Genomic DNA, 22,133 nt, shown 5'->3' on the forward strand with positions numbered 1-22,133 from the left:
CAAAACAGATGGCTGGTGTTGTCTGGGGTTGGAATAGGAAATCCTCAGAATATCAGCAGCAGGATGAATGTTACTATAGGTGGTTTGACTGATCTGAAAATCAGTCATGAAGGATACCGAGTGGCCAGTGAACTACTAAGAGGCCACAGAACGTGGGGATATCAAACATATGTAGCGTGTACACCTGTCCCCTCCTCCTCTCCCTGTTGCCCAGCAGAATAAGAGAGAACGGGGTTGCACTGGAAGAAGGAAGAGAGAAAGAGGGCACTGATATTAGCCAGGGAGCTGCTGAGAATGCAGCACCAGAGCCTGAGGCCCGGAGATGGGCTTACCTGCCTGGCTTGTCACCCAAAGATTTGGTGTTACAAGGGGTTGGCCCATCTCTTGCCTTTCTACCACAAATGTACTACATGAATAAAAAAACATTTCACTTTATGTCAGGTATTTGTAATCTGTGCTAAGGTTTTAGCTTTCTCATAAGTTTGGGAAATAATGGGCAGTATCCAAGTCTAATGTAAATTATGCTGTGGTCGTGTAAGGGACCTCCAGCCCAAGCGCAGCAGGATTCCCTGGAAAGCCCATCATGCCAGCTAACGCTGTTGGTGTTGGGCTAGAAGCCCCTTAGACTCGTGCAAGGTAATTTACGTCAGTGCTCATGACAACTTGAATACTGTCGACTGTTCGCTCAAGATTTCCATCAGAAATTTCCAGTCTATCCATAATAGTTTTCCTTGAGTCTTAAATCAGAAGCAGAATAAGAAAAACCCCTCTCAGATCAGTTTTTGCCAATGATACAGAAATTAGTTTTCGAGAATTTGAATAGTAAACCTTTTACTGCAAGACTGAAGTATTTGTAATTTGACCACAGTCATGGTCTCCCCCCACCCTTCCCGCATCACTCTATATTTCAAACGTCTGTAATGTTCAATTTACAATTTATTCATTTATTATAATATTATTATAAATATTTGTGAAGTCTTATGCTATAGGATTTTTTAAGCATTTCTTTTTGCCTGCGCAGCAGTTTGAAAATGTTTAACCATACAGTTTTGCTTGCTGACAACTTAAAAGGGTTATGACACTGGCACCCATTGAACTTGAGTTACACTTTACATAAGAGGAGAGTTTTTGGCCACCAGTGCAGCCAGAGTCATCTGACTGGGTATATTTCTGTCGTCTCACCTTGCACTGATCAGAAGTGTTTTCTGTTCAGCCTTCCTAAAATAGAGTTGAGCTTTTATACCCTTTGTAGTGAAGTAATTCTCTGTTTTAGTGGTGGTTGATCCTAACATAACATATTCTGGAATACTGCCTTAATGATGTTAATACACGAGATGTAACACCAGGCTACCAAGCTTTACTAACACATATTGGTTGCTGGATTTAACCACTTACTTTTTCTCTCTCTCACACACACATCCTCTCTCTCTCTCTCTCCCTCTCTCTCCCTCTCACACACACACTGACTGTCTGTCTGTCTGTCTGTCTGTCTCTCTCACATACACACACACACACACTCTCTCACGTACACTCCCTCTCCCTCTCTCTCTCCCTCTCCCTCCCTCACACACACAAACACTCTGTCTGTCTGTCTGTCTGTCTGTCTGTCTCTCTCTGTCTCTCTCTCACACGCACGTAACTCATTTTCATATTGTGCTATTGCGCCTGAGAGTGAAGTTATTTTTATCCCTTTCCTCATCATGGAAGAGTATTTGCTGTGGTTTGGACAGGAAGAGACATGGATTTCTTTGAACTCCTTTATTCATACACAATGAAAACAGTGTACTGCTGCCCAGAATTGAGGTTGCTACCCCATTTATCTTCCATGTCGGGCAAACTTTACTCACAAACTCTACCACAATTAGCATTATCTGACAAAAGAGCCTGTATCTACAAGTACCCTGCAGGCAATATTGAAGAGGCAGAACACATGCTGTTGGCAATATCGTCTTAAGAGTGCTGAGGGGAAATTAAATATATCTGAAGGTAATGACAACCAATGAAAATGTCTGATGCAAAGGATGGGATGCAGTTCCTCTCTTGAATAATTAAGTGTCTCACAAGGCATTAATTTCAGTGCAGTAAGGTACAGTTGTGGGTTTTTAGCTGTCAAAAGCGGAAGGAAATTATATGCGTGTTATTAAGTGCCTGAAACAAACTTACAAGACAATAAGGAGAGCCCTGCTGGATCAGACCAAAGGTCCATCTAATCCCACAACCTGTTTCCAGCAGTGGCAAGCCCGCAAGCAAGGCATGAAGCAATAGCCCTCTTCAGCTGTTGCTCGCCAGCAACCGATACTCTGCCCGTAATGTGCCTAATCCCTCTTTCATGCCACCTACTTTAGTGGCCATCACCATATCTTGTGGCAGTGAACTCGCTAAGGTAGTGGCATGTTGTGAAGTCCTCTTCACTGTTCTCAGTCTCCTGCTTGCCACTTCCATTGGATGACACCGAGTTCTGAGAGAAAGAGAGATTTTATAAACCTCTATCACCTGTACCGTGTCATCTTTTTTCTAAATTAAAAAGCCCCCAATGAGTTTTAATTTATTGGTAAGCCCTAGGACTTCATCTGTTGTCGTCTCTGTTTCATCTTCAGGCTCGAACTCAGTTCAGACATGGATACCTGTCCAATGTGTTCTAGAGCAGCCATTCTTAATCTGGCACCCTTCAGATATGTTGGACTACAACTCCCACCATCCCCCAGTCACCAATGCTGGCTGGAAGATACAGGGAGCTGTAGCCCAACACATCTGGAGAGCACCAGGTTGGGGGAAGGCTGTTCTAGACTCAAGGCAGATGCAAAGAATTCATTAGCACACCTTTACCGGGTTGTCGGTGTCTAACAGATCACGTGCCCCACCGGCCAGTTTCCTACTTCTGGTGTATTTAAGAAAAATACTTCCTTGAGGAGGTCACACTCCTCAAATTCTTTTTCATTTACCTTATTGACAATTTAAATTTGTTTTGTCAGGGTTTGTGTTCTTTTGGTTTTCTTCATTTGGGCAGCACTTCCATTTTCTGAAGGCAGCTTCTTCCCTTTCCTAGCTTCCTTCACTCTGCTTGTTTAACTGCAGCTCCATCTTTTCTTGGATTGGACACTACTTTTCCTAATAGGCAGAATATATTCTTCTGAGCTGTTGTGGTTTGAAATAACTTCCCAGTGTTTTGGAGAGACTGGATGCTCTTGACTCTCTCTTTCAACTTTTAACTCATCCCTTCATTTTGGAAGGGTTTCCTCGTTTCTAGTCAAATGTGGTTCTGTTGGACTTTCTTAGCTATTTTCTACGGTCATATATGCTGAATTTGATTACCAGTGTGCTCATTATTTCCAGTCAGTTCAACAACAGCTAACTTGCATCAGGTCCTTGGCACCACTTAGGATTAAGTCCAGGGTTGCCTCCCTTCTAGCAGATTCCATGACCAGCTGTTCTGAAGCACAGTCATTTAGGGTATCTAGAAATTCTGACACTTTTTCATGACCTAAACATGCATATATCTAGTTTACATGAGGATAATTTGAGTCACTCATTATTAGAATGTTTGGGGCTTTTTTGCTTAGGAAAAAAAGCCAATAAAGGGGGTGGGGGGAATGATAGAGGTGGATAAAGCTATGGGTGGTGCAGAGAAAGTGGGTAGGAAGTTTTTCTCCCTGTTGTGTATTACTAGAACCCAGGGTCATCCAAAGAAGCAGAGCAGTGGGAGATTCAGAACAGATAAAAGCATATACTTCTTCACACAGCATATAGTTAAATTATGGAATTCACTACCACAAGGTGTAGAGATGGCTACTAACCTGGAAAGCTTTAAAAAGGGATTAGATAAATTAATGGGGGATAAGGCTATCAATGGCTACTAGTCATGATGGCTAGATTACCTCCAGTATCAGAGGCAGTATGCCTCTCATTACCAGTTGCTGGGAAACACAAATGGGAGGGTGCTGTTGCACTCATATCTTGCTTGTGGGCTTCCCATTGGGACATCTGTTTGGCCACCGTGGGAACAGAATACTAGACTACACTGGCCTTTGGCCTGATCCATCTTGGCTTCTTCTTAGGTTCCTGCCTTCTTACAAGCCTTTATCCTTTGGATGCCTTCTTAAGTTCTTTCTCCATCTTGAGATCAGTCTTTGCATTTTGGTCAAGGTAGGAGGGGTGTGTATGAAAGTATATTCTAATACTAAATTCCTTTTCAAACCTGCTATAACTGTCCACAGGGATTCTGTGGAGGAATCTGCTCCTCTTAAGTTTTCTAGTTCTTTGGACTCTGTGTCCTCTCTGTAGAGTTGGTATCCAGATATAATTGTGTCCCACTGGGTCTTTCCATTCCAGGTTTCCATTATGTCCACTGTATGCTCTTGTTTAGCACTCAAGCTCTCCCATCTTGGCTTGGAGGCTCCTAGCATTACCACATAGATAGATAGACAGATAGACAGATAGACAGACAGACAGACAGAAAGACAGACAGAACTTTATTACGGTCAAAGACCAGCCCAAAAGCATTACCATATAAACACCTATGCATTGCGTCCCTCTCCATATGTCTGAATTTTCCCTTATGGTCGTTTGGCCTCTTTGACCAACTGTCAGGTTATATGTTATGCTTATTGCCAAATTCTACCCATCCTCATGATACACCCTCATTCCTTAGGGGTGATGTGTCTCCAACTAGATGCTTTCCAGCTCCTGTAAGCTTTTCTTTAGAGGTCATATTTTTCCCATCAAGATGATAATCAGTTCCCATCAAAATGATAATCAGTTCACACTGAGAGCCAGTGTTAGTGTGTTCAGCTGGGACTCAGGAGATCCGGATTCTAGTCCCCATTTGGCCATGAAGCCCATTGGTTGATTTTGGACCAGTTGCTGAGTCTCAGCCTAACCTACCTCACAAGGTTTTTGTGATGATAAAATGGTGAGGAGGAGGCCCATGTAAGCTGCCTTGGGTTCCTTGCAAGAGGAAAAAAGGCAGGATATAAATGTAGTAATAAATATTTAAAAAAAAATATAGGAGATCTGAGTTTTAAAGTTTGGTAATTGTTGTAGCTAGCATATAAAGTCTACATTGAGAAGAATTTCAACATTTATAATGTTTCAAATTTTCCAGGCCAAAAATATGATTGAGTGATGTGAACATTACAAATATATGCATTTTATTACCTTAATTTTTTAAAAAAGATCATAACTTTGAGTGAATTGTTTTTGTTTTGAAATGGTCATTGTCTGGAGTTGTACTACTTTCTGTTATTAATGTGAGTTTTTACATTTTAGCTATTTTTCTTTTCCATGACTTTTGGTTGTCATTGCTATTTTGTGGCGCATCAATACCAGCAGTAGCAGCTGAAATTCTGAGAAAGTTTTATAAACAAAGCCCTCTGTTCTGCTCCCACCCCTACACTCCACAAATAGTGGGGACAATTTGAAAATGTGGGTGCTTGTTTCCACTGCTTTGATATTTAGTAAATCACTGAGACCAGGCTTTGTAAATATTTAAATGTTCATTTAAATATTAATGTATCCTACCCACATGCGATATGAATTCTACTCTTAGCCTAGATGGACAGCATGACAACATTTTGCTTCTCAATAAAATTACTGTTGTGGTTTATTATTAGCAGAACAGGTGCTAACAGATAGAGGTAATAGTGGGCTTTTAAAAGTAACACGTCCAGGAGATCTGATAAGTCTCATCCCATGATACAGTGCATTTCCAGAACAGTTTCTGGAGGAAGGATTTTGAACTAGCCCTTGTAAGCTCAGGTCTATATTTTGTTCCAGAAGGGAAAAACAATCTAGCAAGACGTCCATAATAGACCAGGTTCGCACAATCAAAATAAATAAGCCATTGTGGTTTGTGCCCATTCCAAAACCCAATGGGCGCCTGTTCTATAACACAACCTCCATTCATAGGTTGTCATGTCATGCGAACCTAGCATGGGTGAGTTGCTGATGTGGTTAACAGACCACCGAGAAACCATGGGCTGTTTTAGGGTTGTGGGAGGCTTGTTAATCACATGAACAACCCACCCTCACTGGATTCGCATGACACAACAAGCTGCAAGGGGGCTTGGGTAACGGAATGGGCACCCATGGGTGCCCAGAAACCACGGTGGCTTACTTAAGCCACCATGGTTCAATTGGTGCACACCTGGTTGTTTACTGCCAGAAAAAACTTTCCAAGCTCAAGATTTGTAAACTGGTATCTCCTATTGGATTGTATATCTATAATCTTGAACACATATTATTAGAAACTCAACCCTGATCTATATAAGACATTCATGCAAGAATATGTTTTGGCTGAGAGCTTTGTCAGTGTCACCTTAATAATAATACTTTGTAATGTGAGTAGCATGGTTTGATTGTAACTGGTTTTAGAGACTACTTCTGTGCCTTGCTTTGTTTCATTGAATACAACATTTTTGAAAATCAAATATGTATCAGTTTACGATGGAAAAAATAGCCTGTGCAATATAATCCCATCCCACTAAGTCTATTTTCCCCCTACCTGATATGTTGCTGGCTGAGAACTTTTCTGTTTTAATGTTAGAAAATGCCAGTTTCTACTGTTTAACCTAGAAAATACATGTTGGCCTGGATCCAAATTTAGTCATACCTAGAGTAGACCCATTGAAATCAATGGGAGTTAAGTTATTCATGACTAACTTAAATCTAGATCCAGCCCATCATCTGTAGTGTGACACATTTGACTAGTGCCAAATAATTGTAAGCGTACTTTACCCAAGTGTTAAATGTGTGTGAAATTATAAGCCCTACTACTTTAATGCAGAAGCTGCCAATTAATGATTAAAAGCAGATGGGATGCAGTGAATTTAGGTATTCAAACACTTTGTCATACATTTTAGTATTATTTTGCATAAATCCTTCACAGGTTTTACAATGTGTCTGGAGAACATTATCTTACAGGGGATTTATAATGTCCTCGGGGGGTGTACTTAGGGTTCCAACAGGCTCTTTCCCCTTCTTCCACCAAAAACCTTCCCCAGTGGCAGGATGGTTGAGTACCGTCGGGGTGGAGGGCATGCCTCAGAGTCCAAATTCATGTACTTCGGTGCCGGTTCATGGTGAGGGGCAGGAGGGTGCACCAACTAAGACCCTACCCCAGAGGCCCCTGAGGCATGTGGTGCTGCCCAAGCCAAAATGTAAGATCAGCAACAGCGGATGTGTGAGAGAAGCAGATCCAGGAATATTAGGTATTTGTAGAAAGATTATTATTAGTGTGATGAGCAGCAGCCAGAGAACGGTAAATTCCAAACCACAGTGTAGGACTGAGATTTAAGAGTGCAAAAAGTGCAGCTCCACAAACAGCTGGGCACTTATTGATAGTGCAGTAGTTCAGAGATTCTTGATTAGATGTGCTTACTAGGCCAAAAGGATGTTTTCCCCCATTTATACAGTGCTTTAATTAAGAGTGCTCAAAAAGTGATCAACTATGCAGCATAACAATTAATGGGATATTTTGCAGGGTTCCCGTTGTTCCTCAGATGCTAATATGCTTGGAGAGATGATGTTTGGTTCCGTAGCCATGAGCTACAAGGGCTCAACCTTAAAAATCCATCAAATCCGGTAAGGCTTCGTTTTTCCAGAGCTTCGTTTTTCCAGAGCAACTTAGTTTTGCTAAGTTCAAAGAAACAGACAGTGTTGTCTCTTGCCCAAAGACGATAGCAATAAAAACATGGAGACAGGGAATGAGATCTCCCTTGCTTGCTGGCCTTGGCCCCATGCCCCTTGGATGGTTTGCAGCCCACAGGGGCTTTGCATGTATATTCCGATGGACAGCATGCATTCTTTAGTTTTTGCCAGACTGTGAATTCAGCACCTATATACTTCGAGTTGTACACATCTAGGTACTCATCAATGTGGAAGCCGTTGGCAGAGCTAGAGATGCTGGAGGAATCTGCAACGGATTCAAATTATTTGAATTTCTATGAATCCAACCTGTGGATTCCGCAGCTTTTTCCAACTTGCACGGATTCTGTGGATTGAGGTTTTTTTTACTTTTGGGGGGCATTTGCAAAATTTTGTTCATTTGCAAATATGCACTGGCACTAATGCACATTTGCAAATGAATGAAATTCTCGTACGAAAAATCTGATTCCATCAATGAGTGGACGATGGAACAAAAGACTCCTGACAATCCGTGAAACACAGACTGAACAGATTTAACAAAATCTGTACATCCCTAGTCAGAGCTAGCAAGTCCACTTACCCTTTACTCCCCCACCATGCATTCAGCTCTATACTGTTTGAATATTTGCACAGGGTCTCTGGTTATTGTATTCTGCATACAAAGATGTTCCTTTACAGCAGGGGTGGGGAACCTTTGCTCCCCCCTGATGTTATTGCATTCCAACTCTTATAGCCCTCGCCAGCAAAGCCAATGGTCAGGAATGCTGGGAGTTGTAGTCCAGCATATGGAGGGCCACAGTTCCCCCCATCACTGCTTTAAAGCCCCAGGGAAATTCACAGATGTGCTTTTATTTGCACTACCTTCTCTGTTGCTACATTCACACTAAAAGTAAGCCTGAATTCTGAAGAATCCTGGCTTATATCATTCATAAGCAAGGCTGCTGCTGCATGCTCCCCGATCACTCCTGCACGACAGCTCCTACTAGCAGGAGTGGCTTCAGCAGCCAGGAACTGGCAAGCAAGAAAAAGCTTAGTTATGTCTGAACTCAACCCCTGGCTCATTGTTCCCAAACAAGCCAGGAACCGGAAGCTAGCTTCCAACCCTGACTTCTGACTCTGGCTTGTTAGGGGAAAAACAAACCAGGAATCCTGGTTCGGTTGGAGCACTAAGCTTTTTTGTGTTTTAATGTGTGGTCTTTATGTTGGGGGGGGATGACCTCTTTTGGTCCGAGGGCCGGATTGTCCCCCAAACCAAGCCACACGGACCATATGATGTCGAGGGGGTGGGGGCCCTCCCGTGATGTCATTGGTGCTGCAGGACCGACTTTTTTCCTTCTTTTTTCTTGGCGGAGAGAGGCACGATAAGGGTGCGAGTTGGACAGGCCTGATAGGGGGGCAAGTGGGGTGAGGAGCGCCAGCCGAGCTAAATGACTCCTTCCTGCCCTGTTTGCATCCCAGTCAGGTTAGGAAGGAGTCGGACTCAGCCAGGGCCTGAGAGCTCTGGCCAAGTGGTATGCGGGAATTCACAGCTTATCTTTTGAGATGCAAAGGGATTTCCTGTTGTGCCATAAAGGGGGGCTTGGGGAGGGCAGGGGGCAGAACCCACAGAGGGTCCTCAACTCTCTGCAGCCGGATTGGGTCCCAGTGTGGGCTGGATTAGGCCCGCAGGACGGAGATTGCTCTTCCCTGCTTTGTATTGTAAATCGGAAGGGTGTTTTCAGTTGTTAATTGTTAGTTTTGTTATTGTTATTGTAGTCCACCTTGAACTCCTAGGAGAAAAGGCAGGATGTAAATGTTTTGAAATAAATTAAACATAAATGAAATAGATTTGTTAGCTTGCAAGGGGCCATAGAACTCTGTTTTTCTTACTACAACAAACGGAAAAAAGGGCTACCCTTCTGAAATATGTCAGAATTCTCGCTTAGGAGTGAAAAACATCTGGGATGTTTGTGACTCTAGTGTAGAGCTGTCTTGCCCAACCTGTTACCCTCCAGATGTGTGGGACTGCAATTCCCATAATTATGGAAGTGATGCCAAATTATGCAGAGAGAAATCAAGAAGTTCTATTCCATGATAACATCTTCACTCTCTTGCTCTCTTCGTTTCACAGCTCCCCTCCACAGCTTATGCTAAGCAAGGTTTTTACAGCTCGAACTGGAAGCAGTATCTATGGAAGTTTAAACACGTGAGTATATTACAAACAGTGTGTGACCTGTGTGAATTTTGGGTGTGAGGAAGGGGTGGGCTTTGCCTTCAACCACTTTGCTTCAGCTGGAGGAAAGATTGTCACCATCTGGTTCCTTGCCTGGTTTGCAATCATAGGTCATAGGAGAGGGGGAAAACAGAGCACAAACGATAATAACATCCAAAAAGTACTGTAACAGAACATAAATGACTGGATTTTTGTTTGTTTGTTTGTTTTTCGGTGTAGGCTTCAAGACAGTCTTGAGTTCATTAATCAAGACAGCAATACTCTAAAGCCAGATCACAGTACAATTATGAATGGACTGCTTGGAAACATAGGTAATTAGAAGCTGACTTTCTTGGGATATTTGTATCATCAGGCTTTTGAAGACTGATAAACTCAGGCAAGCTTTTACAAATTGTGAAGTCACATTTTAAAGAAATGGTGTGGCATGGATCACATGGCCAGACTACCTCCACCCACAAATAGCCACAGCTGACAAAAGGCACTCCAGGCCACCAAGCCACCTAAACCTCTAGTGCAGGGGTGTTGAACCTCAGGCCCGGGGGCCAAATCTAGCCTGCCTGGAGTCCCAGTCTGGCCTTCGAGGTTCCCCAGATGGCCCCAGCCCCTGTCCCTGGATCCAGCCCTTTCCCCCAACTGCTGGTCACTGAGTGGTTTCCTGGGTTTTGTGCATTTCCCCCCAGTCCTAAAGGTTGAAATGCCTCTCCTAAGACTTAGTTACTGACAGAGCTTCAAGTTAAAACATGCTGGTATCGTTGGTCTTTTGATCTTGCTCCTTTTGCCTTTGACTCCACCCACCACTGGATCAATGTCCCCGAGAGGTTTTCTGAAATGGAATTTGGCCCTTGGCTGAAAGACATTCAACACTCCTGCTCCAGTAGCAAAGCTGGAAGAGTGCCCCCAAACTGCAGACTTGTTCTCTCAGGGGGCGTACAACCCTGTACAAAACAGGAAATGATGCACGTGACGTGCTCTTAAGCTATAAAGATAATATCATCATCATCATCACTGCTACTTCTGCCATTGTCTTGTTAGATTATGCTAGTTCAGTTGCTCTCAGACATCAAGACTGGCTTGGTTCTTCCTAGGATTGCATAGGTTGGATCCAGAGATAAATGAGCAGAACTTTGCTTGCACAGTGGGGCTTTCCTGGCTGTACTACAGCCTCTGGCACTCCTCCAGCAGCTTCTCCTAGGGCCCAGGTCCATAAGGGCATGTGATGGAGGGGCTGCAGTGGGGCAGGGAAGAGCAGGAGAAACTGGCAGGGCTGCCCAGCACCAGCAGAAGTGCCTTTCCACTCATGCCAGTCTCCTCTGGATCCAAACCTATGATTTTTCCTTGGCAATTATTTTTAAGTATTAATTAATAAATGTGAAGAATGAGCTTTATTAATCATGATTATTTTCACTTGTGGTTTGTTTGTTTGTTTGTTTTTGCTGCAGTTAGGTGCCCTTATCCATGCAGGTGCTCCCTAGCAGCCTAATTAATCTTCCATAATTGCATCGTGACAACGAATAGAACAATACGATGATCTTGTCAAAACCCTCTCCTTTCCCACGGGCTATATCATTTACGTTTTTCTGCTTTCTGTGCCATCTGTTTGGCGGAATTATTTCATAACAAGCACCCACCGTTTAGCTGCTTGCTGTTTAGAACGGCGTATTTGGCTTTCTAATGGCCAATCAACCTGGCTGGGTAAAAGGTCGATCCATAGTGAACCCATATAGTACCAGTGGGATTGCTCCATATACTTAAATGAACCATGTGCTCAAATACCCTGTTAAGCTACCTCTTTAATCAATATCACTCACCTTTTAGGAACAGACTAGCTTTTAATAGGTGGCTAAAGATCAAGAGTATAACACTAAAGTGATTTCTTTACACCTGTGGCACACTGTAGCATTTGCTGCTTTCACAGAATCATGATGATTGTGCTGGTGTTGCTTCGTGTTTCTGATGAGTTCTTCACTTTGCTGAAGATATTCATGGTGTGGTTTCAGATGGGCCCTGTCTGCCACATGCTAATAGTTTTAGAACTGATCTCAAGGAAAAGTTTGAATAACTTCAGACATAATGTTCTTGAGTGTCCAAACCTGGCTTACAGGATCACAAACATGCTAGACGTTTTCACACTGTTTTTTCTTGCCTCATTCAGGTGATCGGATTAGAGATGTGAGAGCCTAGGAGAAAACCAGAAAAAATCATTCGGTCTGGAAAAATTCTGGGGAAACCCCCCATTTTTTTCCAGGGATATTTGGAAAATTAGGGAAATAATTCCCCCCTCCCCAATTTTTTTTTATTTCTTTCCTAAGCCTTGACATCTCTAGCTCATATTTAAGTAGTTATTTCCCATCTAGTGCAAACCATAGTTTGCTGTTACAGCCAAACTGGCAAACTGTGACTTATATTTTTTTTCTTTTTTTTTTTATTACATTTCTATCTCACCTTTTTTCCTCCTTAAGGAACCCAAGGCGGAGTACATGGTCCTCCATGGTTTTTAGTGCAAAAGCCAAGTGAATTATGTGCATGTGGATAATTCAAATGCCCCACTAGAGTGGTAGCCTTCTACTACACATAAAAATGATCTTGTCAGGGAAAATGTGCACAGCTAATGCTGATGAGAATTATACAGCAGCCTTCTCCAACCTGGTGCCCTCCAGATATGTTGGACTACAACTCCTAGTGTGCCTCAGCTGGTTGGGGAAGGCTGTACTAGGGGCTTGCTACCTTGTAAGATGAAGCTACAGTCCCTTTGTTTGCACTTCGAGAAGCCTAGGAAAAGTGTCACTGGTTTCACCTCTTTACCTTACTTGGCACTATGTGGTGGTACTTCCTGTGTCAGGAGATATAAGTATTTAGTTATGATTTCAGTGTGGCATGATATGACCAGTGATAAATATTTCAGAAGAGGAAACAGTAGCCTCTGCAATGAACTTGCCCCGAAGTTTGGTCCACTCATCAATACTTGCTTACAGTTTCACATTTTAAAGTAGAGGAAATGAAGAGTCAGGCAGAGCAAAAAAGTTAATTTGTAACCAGAACATTTCTAGAATCTAAACTAAATAAAAAAAGAATACTTATGACCCATTGATCCTTGCCAATGCTTGATTTTCAAAAGGTTACTGTGTGCTTTAGTAGGATACTGTGTACAAGCCAACTTTTTCCAGCCCACCCGTTTTTGGGTGGAACAGATAGTCCTTATAATTACCTTCCTTTTAAGACAACTGATTAACAGAAAGAAAAGAAAATAAACAAGCCTTTTGAATGTTAAAGTCCACACACACAGTTGCATGTCCTGGGTGTATCAGGTCCCAGCAAAGCTGTTGTCGATGCTGCTGGTGATTAAAAGCTAAAGGCCACGATCAAAGGATCCACTTCCCATTTTTCTCCTATCAGAAGAGGAAGCACAGGAATGTTCCTCTTACCTTCAACTCAGAAAAAAGGGAAACGTCTGTGTGCAGAGAGTCACAGAATTACAGACATGTTCATGCTTTCACTAAAACAGGTGGAAGCGGCTTGGCGTATGGCGTACAAGCTTCCATCTGCTTTAGTTAAAACATTAAGACATTTATTAGTAACAATATGAAAAAAGCCTCAAGGAACTGCTCAGCGAGAAGGAGGGGGAGGCCAAAGGAGAGTCTTTTCCCTTCAATTTGCCTGCAGTGAATCAGTCATTTGAGGAGGTGGATTGGGCTCAGAGAAAGTTTTCTCCGGGACCATCCTATCCCTCCTTGATTCAATTTGGGATTCAGTTTGGGCTCAACAGCAACTTTCAGGAAGAAGAAGAGGCTGAGTCCTTCTCTGAAGTGACTACTGGAAAGGGACACGCCATAGGGAAGCACAGGCCCACCACACCCCAATTGCTTTGGGAGTGAAGAAAGCACTCAATCCTCCTTTTAAAATTTGTTAAGATTACAGTTATATTCCGCCTTTCTTCCAAGGAGCTCAAGGTGGCACACATGATTTCCTCCCCCACATCTACCTCCCGCACACATTTTTATCCTCACAACAACCTGTGAGGTAAGTTAGGCTGAGAGTTGGTGACTGGCCCAAGGCCACCCAGTGAGCTTATTGGCTATGGGGGGATTTAAACCTGGGTCTCCCCAGTCCTAGGCCAACACTTTGACCATTACATCCCACTGGCTCTCCTTTCATCCTTAAAGCAACTGCTGTGGGGAAAGAAACAAACTGAGCTGAGAGACAACCTGCTAAAGTCATTTGCTTCCTCTGAGCCCAATATTTCTCATACACTTACATCTTTATGTGAAGGTGTTGGGGGAAAAATGGTGGAGGGGAATGAAAAAAATGGAGGGAAAAAACTGTTTCCCCCCATTTTTTCCCACTGTTTTTGTTGTTGTTTATTCGTTCAGTCGCTTCCAACTCTTCAGACTTCATGGACCAGCCCACACCAGAGCTTCCTGTCGGCCGTCGCCACCCCCAGCTCCCCCAAGGTCGAGTCCGTCACCTCCAGAATATCATCCATCCATCTTGCCCTTGGTCAGCCCCTCTTCCTTTTGCCTTCCACTTTCCCTAGCATCAGCATCTTCTCCAGGGTATCCTGTCTTCTCATTATGTGGCCAAAGTACTTCAGTTTTTACAGGCCATCAAATAACCAGCACACATATAGACTTACTGCTCAGTCTAAAAGATTTAACTCCCCAAGCCAGTTTGAATTATGTCAATACAATGAACTGTGAATTGAGATAATCAGAGTGAATAAGAGTGTTTCTGAACTGTCTTCAAAAATAATTTGACATTCCCCCAACACCCCGTATTGATTTATTGTGAAGTAAGAAAATGCCTGCTTAACAACTTGATATAATGGTGTAGGTTTTGCTGTGTCTGTGGGTCTGCGTTTGTGTTGCCTTGTATCTCTCCCCCCCATCCCCAAATCTGTTCTGCTTTACTAACCTCATTCTTTCATATGTATTTTACGTTTTGCCATGTAGGTTTTTCACAGCTTTGCAGCCCTAGGCGGGCATTCTCTGAACAAGGTCCGCTCCGCCTGATCCGGAGCGCCTCTTTCTTTGCAGGTTTGCTATGTGCTGTGTGGATAGTCTAGCTGGTGTGACAAAGCTGAGTGGATTTTGTAGTTTGGCCTTGGAAATAAAATATGGTAAAAAAAACCCTCCAATCATCAGTCATGTACACAGTGGGGATGGATAATAGAAAAGGTTATGATAGTATGCTAAAATCTGAAGCATCCATAACCCTTATTCCTCATTTCAAATCCAGGTAATCATTTGGATGGGGCTTGCAAATTCCCAATGATGGATGTTTGTCATTAGCTGATTTAATTTGAACTCCATCATAAAAATATATTTCACTATTCACCTATTAACCTGAAATAAATAGGGTGATTTTTGTTGTTGCTTTCCATTAACCAAGTTTTATTTCCATGGCCGATTTAGATATATTTTTTCACGGATCTGACAAATTTATGACTTCTAAAATAATGGTGATCAGGAAGCTTTTGATCTGGTGGATGAAATCCTAGCTTGTGGCTAGGATTTCACTTCTCTGTTTAATAAGAACTGGCTGCAAATGTAGAGAGCTTCATGCATAGTTGAAAAAGCAATAGGAGTCTAAATCCAAAACCTGTTTGTCCTAGAACACCTGTTGTGCAGCTGTTTGTTATACATTTCTTCTTTAGTATCCTGCTTATTGCTTGCATGGAGTGCTTTTGTTCTATGGCTAACTTCCTCTTCGTTACATTATTATTTCATTTGCTTTGAAATCAAGAGGTGGGCTTGAGTAGGCTCTGCCTGAGCATTCGTACAAGCAACTGTTTTGGCTTGACCAGCTTTGCAGCCTTCCTTGGTGATGGGCGTGTATTTGTGTGTGTGCTGTGCTGTTACTTTCGAAGTCCTAAATGAATGTGGCCAATCAGCATGATTTATTTGGATAATTAAACAGAGCACTATGAAACGGAAGAAACATTTCAGATTCTCGGACTAACTTGTGTCCTTATCTGCATAGTTCACAGCAATCCTATGGACATGCCTGGGCGGGAGCTGAATGAAGACAGAGACAGTGGAATCGCAAGATCTGGTAACATATTCATTGGCGAAATAAGGACATTACATCAGTACTATATATTCATTTAGTCTGTAGTTAAAGTACGATCTGTTTCTGCTTTTGGACGTCTGAAATCAGAAGTCCTTAAAATGTGTTTTCCCTCCAACATGGAGCAGCGTGGTCACTCCTCTACATTATTTCAGTGTGTCTGATATAAAATATTTCCCCAGTATTGATTAGGTTAATAGGCAATGACAAAAACCTGCAGCACATATGGGTTTTTATCACATTCAATATTTATATCTCTTTTAGCACTTCATAAAGTGCAAAGTGCTTTATCATTGCTATTTCAGACATCCTCACAGCAGTTCTTGAAACTGGCTTGTTAATACTGAAGTTTTTCATAGAATCATAGAATAGTAGGGTTGGAAGGGGCCTATAAGACCATCGAGTCCAACCCCTTGCTCAATGCAGGAAACCAAGTCAAAGCATCCCTGACAGGTTCATCCAGCTTCACCTTGAATGCCTCCAGTGTGGGAGAGCCCACCACCTCCCTAGGTCATTGGTTCCATTGTCGTATTGGTCTGACAGTCAGGAAGTTTTTCCTGATGTTCAGCTGGAATCTGGCTTCCTGTAACTTGAGCCCATTATTCCGTGTCCTGCACTCTGGGATTTTATACGTGCAGGACTAAGGGTGAAAGATAGTGGAGGAGGCCACAAATCAGGGAGTTCTTACTGTGCATACTTAAAAGGTGTAAATGTACAGCCAGGAATTTCCCTTGCCACCCTGTCAAATCAGCAAATCATGTCCTAAATTTCTAGATCCTGATCCATCAAGGCTGACGATTAGCCTTGAGAAGAGAAGACTGAGGGGAGATATGATAGTGCTCTTCAAGTACTTGAAACGTTGTCACAAAGAGGAAGGCCAGGATCTCTTCTCCATCATCCCAGAGTGCAGGACACAGAATAATGGGCTCAAGTGACAGGAAGCCAGATTCTGGCTGAACATCAGGAAAAACTTCCTGACTGTTAGAGCAATACGACAATGGAACCAATTACTTCCACTGGAGGTGTTCAAGATGAGGCTGGACAGCCATCTGTCAGGAATGCTCTGACTTGGATTCCTGCATTGAGCAGGGGGTTGGACTCGGTCTTGTAGGCCCCTTCCAACCCTACTATTCTATGACATATGCACAGAACCAAGTTTCCATGTGCAGATTGGTCTTTCATCCATGTAAAAATAGATGCTGTGGAGGGAATCCCATATCCAGCACCCAGGCCACTACATGTTCACTGTCATACACCTAATTGGTGTGGTCACTTGACATCATTTCTAACCTATTTTCCCTATCTCCTTTCAGCAGAGGGAGACAGGGGGAAAGCCTTTTTACACCATAGTAAGTGCGCTGTGGTACGCTTCTGATACCAGTTGCTGGGGATCACAAGTGCAAGTGTGCTATTGCATTAATGTCCAGTTCTGGACTTCCCATAGGCATTTTGCTGGCCACTGTGTGAACAGAATGCTGGATTAGATAGGCCTCTGGGCTGATCCAGCACAGCTCTTCTTATGCTATGTTTGATACAAATCATGGTTGGATTCAGGTTCCAACGTTTACAAAATAATTTGGGCATGGTGGGGCTTTGGGGACAAAAATCTAAGCAAAATTGTTGTCAGGAAGCTGCATGCATGAATCTGCATCTCACGGACTTTTGTTCATGAGTTGACAGGGAATTGAACCCCAGTAGACGACTGATGATCTGCCCATGCGACCACACTGTTTATATTAGAGCATCATTCACAAAATATTGTTTCTTTTCACAAAACAGTTTAAAAAGAAATAATTTCCTTCTCTCTTTCTCCCCCCACCCCCGTCTCTTTTTTGGTCACAGCATCTCTGAGCAGCCTGCTTATCACTCCGTTTCCTTCTCCGGGCTCTTCACTAAACAGAAGCTGTGCTAGCAGTTACCAACGGCGCTGGCGTCGCAGTCAGACAACAAGCTTGGAGAATGGGGTCTTCCCGAGGTGGTGAGTTATACCGGATAGAAAATACATACGTCCAGTTTCCATATGAAATGTACGCATGTACTTATTTGGAAGGATATCCTAAACCCAACGTCTTGGTGCATTTTCTGAAAAGTCCTGCAAGATCTTTTTTCATGTGGTAGCCAGGGTGGATTTTTAGGGTATTGGAATTAGCATATAGGGTTGTAGCCTATAGTACTGTTCTGCTGACAGAAGCACTTCCATCACTGGAACCAGGAAGGGTTGATTCCCCCTACAGGCCCCAGCACAGCCTCAAAATCTGCTCCAGAGTGCTGTAAAACCCTCCGGAGCAGACCTTCAGGTGGCATGGGGGGCTGCAGTGGGGAGTAGAGAGGGAGAAAATCCCCATCATGCTAGCAGACTTCCCGTAGGACAACAGTGGATTTAACCCATAACGTTTTACCCTGATCTTATTCAGTGTTACTTTTATGTTGTATGCCCCCCTATGCATTAGAGACGGGACACCTGAGCATTTAAGGAAGCAATCCTGTGGGGATAGGCGGCCGCCTCCAAACTCGGAGGCAACCGCCTGTCCAATGCAGGGCGGGTGGAGTGCGGAGGGGATCTTCCTCTCCATGCTCCAGCCATCCTGCATTTGCGGCTAGACAGCCGATTTCGCCTGTCTAGCCACAGCACTTTGGAGCTGGGCAGAAGGGGGGGCAGCCAGACAATGCATATTACTGGCCCTTCCGAGGTCCCCCCTCCCCGGGAACACCCCCTTTCCTCTTGCTCCATGTTGCTCTTATGAGTGCGGAGCCCAGGACAATCTATGTCGTCTATGCAGGGGTGGGGACGGGGAGGCAGTTTTCTGGGAACTGACGTCGGAGCATGGCCTCCAAGGTCGGTTTCTGAAAACCGAATAATCCTATGGCCGTCCAGCCACGGTCTAGCGGCCATAGGATTGAACCCTAAATATGTTTCCCCATTGGACATTTTTTCTCTTTATTGTTTCTCTTAGTTTTATTTGTATTCTTCCTTTACATTCAATAAAGCTTGCTTTTCCCCCTCCATCTCATGTTACTCCAAAAGTGTGAGAGCAGCTGTACTAGTGCACACTATATACCTGTTCTTATTCATGTACAAACAGTGTCTTACTGTGGTGCAGGACGGAGACTACAGGACTGTTAGAAGTCTGGCATGCCACGTTGCTGTGCTTAGAATGATGTCTGAGATCAACTGTAGCAGAGACTACTATCTTTTTATCTATTACAGAGAAAAGAGGTTCACCTTAATATGTTGAAGATCTAACTAGAAAATAGTTTGCACATTTTTGAAGGAATTTACTATGTAACCTTTTGGTCCCCCTAAAGGTCGGTGGAAGAAAGCTTTAACTTGTCAGATGACAGCTCCAGCCCAAGCCCAGGAATTGTCAGGAAAAAGAAAATAGCAATTGGGGTGATATTCTCACTTTCAAAGGATGAAGAAGAAAATAGCAAATTTAATGAATTCTTTTTCTCACACTTCCCTCTTTTTGAGAGTCATATGAACAAACTGAAGAGCGCAATAGAGCAGGTAAATATCACTACGACCTATAGGGTTTTTTTTTCCTTATTCCAATCAGAATTCCCATTTTAAATATCTAATTTCATGTAATTCATGATGATGAATTTTATACTGCTCTTTTTGCCAAAAAAAAAAAGCCACGAAGGCAGTGCACAACCGGTCTAAAATAAAACCATAAAAAACCCCAAAAAACAAATCTAGTTTTGCCAGATTAATATTATTAATATTGGGGGGCTATACTAGTATTAAATTACAAGTGCTATGCCATATTGTGAAAGAGGTGTTGGGTGAGTGCACAGAAAGGCTCAGTAATGCTGAGTTTTGATGGGTCATAGCTCAGTGGTAAAGCACATGTCTGACATGTGAAAGGTCCTGAGTTCAGCCTCTGGTATCTGTAGTTAAAAGATCTCAAGGGGAGAGGGGGATGGGATTGTCCTCTGCCTATGGCCTTGGAGAGCAGCTGCTTCTCAGAGTAGACTGCCCTTTCCCAAACTGGTCTAGTCTGGGACGTTTTGGACTACAACTCCCAGGATTCCTGACCATTGGCTATGCTGCCTGGGCCTGATGGGAGCTGAAGTCCAAAACATATGGAGGACACCAGGTTGGGGAAGGTTGGAGTAGACACTGTTGAGCTAGATAGACACATAGGCCTGATTCCATATAAGCCATGCTCGTATGGTTTGTTATCCTAAAGCACTGGCAAGGAGAGGCAGAGTTGAGCTCCTACTCCCCATAATCCTGAGGCTGCTCAGGTGTCCCTGAAGCCTATGAAAGTTGTGTTTTAACTGCATTCATGCAATTAACCTTGTGTCTAGTTAGGCCCAGGGATGATACTTCTGCCGAGCAAAAGACTACTGATGCTTATCTAGGCCAGTGTCTTTGTGGGTTGAAGGAGTGGGTGTGCCACCTCCCCTCCCTCACACAGATAGTGTCTCATAGGACCTGAGTGCTCCCCCAGGACACCTGATCATGCAGATACCTGATTCATGCTACGCCTTCCCTTAAAAGGGCAGGGGGAAGATTGTGCGGATGAAGGGCATGGAGTGCCTGCAACAGGGGTGATGTTAGCTGCCTGGGGGCAGGGGGCATATGCTCCTCCCCCAGCCTTCCCCAGATGTGCTGGACTGGCCAATGGCCAGGCTGGCTGGGAATGCTGGGGCTTGTAGTCCAACTCTTCTGGAGGGCACAAGGTTGGAGAAGGCTATCCTACACCATGTGAAGTTTCTTACATACCCAATAAGTGTCTGAATTTGGTCCTCATCATTGACTTCAAGAGGACAACAGAGGTGAGAATAGCGCACCTGATTACCTAAGGATTGTAGCTCACTTCACCTTTGGTTTTGCCCCTTACTCATGGAACAAATCCTATCACTGAAACGATTATGTTTACTACTGGCTGCAAGCAGGTTAATTCAAGGGATTGCTTAAAGCTGTTCTGCACTGCTCCTGCAGCGAGGGAGTCAGTGTGGGAAACCTTGGACCTCTTTGTAGCCCTTTGCAAGCAAAAGTGTGGAAACAAAAGACAATGCAAATACATGTGCAGCACATATCTCTACCTTGATATAAAACTTGGCAAGGAGCCAACCTCTATCATGGTACAAAAAACAACCCTGTTTGCCTGTCTGGGTACACCTTAGATAGAGGATAGCACATGACTTGCTTTTCATTCTTTGTTGCCATGCCTGATGCGAGTTATATATTTAACTATTGTTTTCAAGGCTATGAAAATGAGCCGTCGATCAGCTGATGCCAGCCAGCGGAGTTTGGCATATAACAGGATTGTGGATGCCTTGAATGAATTCAGGTGAGTTTGGTTTCCAACTTTTTTATGCTGTTGCCAAGTATTTGAGTGCTTCTCTTGCAAACAAATGGCAGGGTTTCTAAATCTGGAAAAAATGTTCAATTGAAGCCCCTCATCTCCCAACTGACATCTACAGATGCTGTTCACTGCAGAACAATAAGAAAGCGAGTGTGAGGTAGAGGTTAGAGGATCATGCCTGGACATGGAAAACTCAAGTTTCGAATCCTTTCTCAGCTATGAACCTCTGTAAATGCCCTAGGGCAAGTTTCTACTGGCAGTGTAGAAACCTCTCTGTTTAATTGTGAGTCTGTATGGGTGAGTTCCTTGGAGAAAAGGTGGGAGGCAAATGTAACACATAAATAAATCTAATCTTCACAGAGCCAGAGAGTGGATGGGTCACTTGCATGTGACCTGTATACAATTGGAAACTATAGTTGTTGCACTTTTGGAGAACGTACAGGAAGCCATATTTCTCTTCCTAGGGATATTTGAATGAGCCCAGCTTCACCAAGAGGAGATGGCATGAGCAGAATGTCTGCTGAAACCTCTGTCAATAACCTGTCAAGCACAGAAAGCCACATCAGAAATAGATTTTGAGCTGAAGGGCTCCAGCTTGTTTGCATATCTAGCTGCCTGTAATTAGCATAAATTTGCTATACTCTTTTTCATGAGTTTAGCTGATAATATGATGTGATGGATTAAATATTCTAAGGTATTTTCCTGTAGGAAAATTTGAGTCAGCCATTGACTTTTTCCCCCTTGAAAAGCATGAGGCGAAAATAGAATGGGTGTTGGATTCTTTCCACTTGTTTCATTGCTTTGAATGCTAATGTTGCCTCATCCTCCCCCCCCCCCCCCGCCACCCAAGTGCAACCTCTACAACAATGAGAGGTGGGAAAATACTTTTCCTTTCAGGA

At 43.3% G+C, this 22,133-nt stretch overlaps 1 protein-coding gene across 5 annotated transcripts in view; it reads left to right on the forward strand.

The window, feature by feature from the left end:
- The window catches only part of FNIP1 (folliculin interacting protein 1), a 104,695-nt gene that overhangs the window by 54,434 nt on the left and 28,128 nt on the right, over positions 1 to 22,133 (forward strand). For 2 of the 5 annotated variants that reach the window (XM_084838867.1, XM_084838872.1), the window contains exons 4-11: positions 7,478 to 7,578; positions 9,752 to 9,826; positions 10,073 to 10,164; positions 14,800 to 14,883; positions 15,830 to 15,901; positions 17,759 to 17,894; positions 19,223 to 19,424; positions 21,134 to 21,219. In XM_084838867.1, coding sequence (XP_084694993.1) covers positions 7,478 to 7,578; positions 9,752 to 9,826; positions 10,073 to 10,164; positions 14,800 to 14,883; positions 15,830 to 15,901; positions 17,759 to 17,894; positions 19,223 to 19,424; positions 21,134 to 21,219 — 848 coding nt within the window. Of the gene's footprint in view, positions 1 to 7,477; positions 7,579 to 9,751; positions 9,827 to 10,072; positions 10,165 to 14,050; positions 14,348 to 14,799; positions 14,884 to 15,829; positions 15,902 to 17,758; positions 17,895 to 19,222; positions 19,425 to 21,133; positions 21,220 to 22,133 lie in introns of those variants that run through there. The other 3 variants (XM_084838868.1, XM_084838869.1, XM_084838871.1) reach the window with 3 other exon arrangements.

The sequence above is a fragment of the Heloderma suspectum genome, chromosome 2 (genome assembly GCF_057233095.1).
Source record: "Heloderma suspectum isolate Gila_16-S chromosome 2, 16-S_ref, whole genome shotgun sequence".
NCBI lineage: Eukaryota > Metazoa > Chordata > Lepidosauria > Squamata > Helodermatidae > Heloderma > Heloderma suspectum.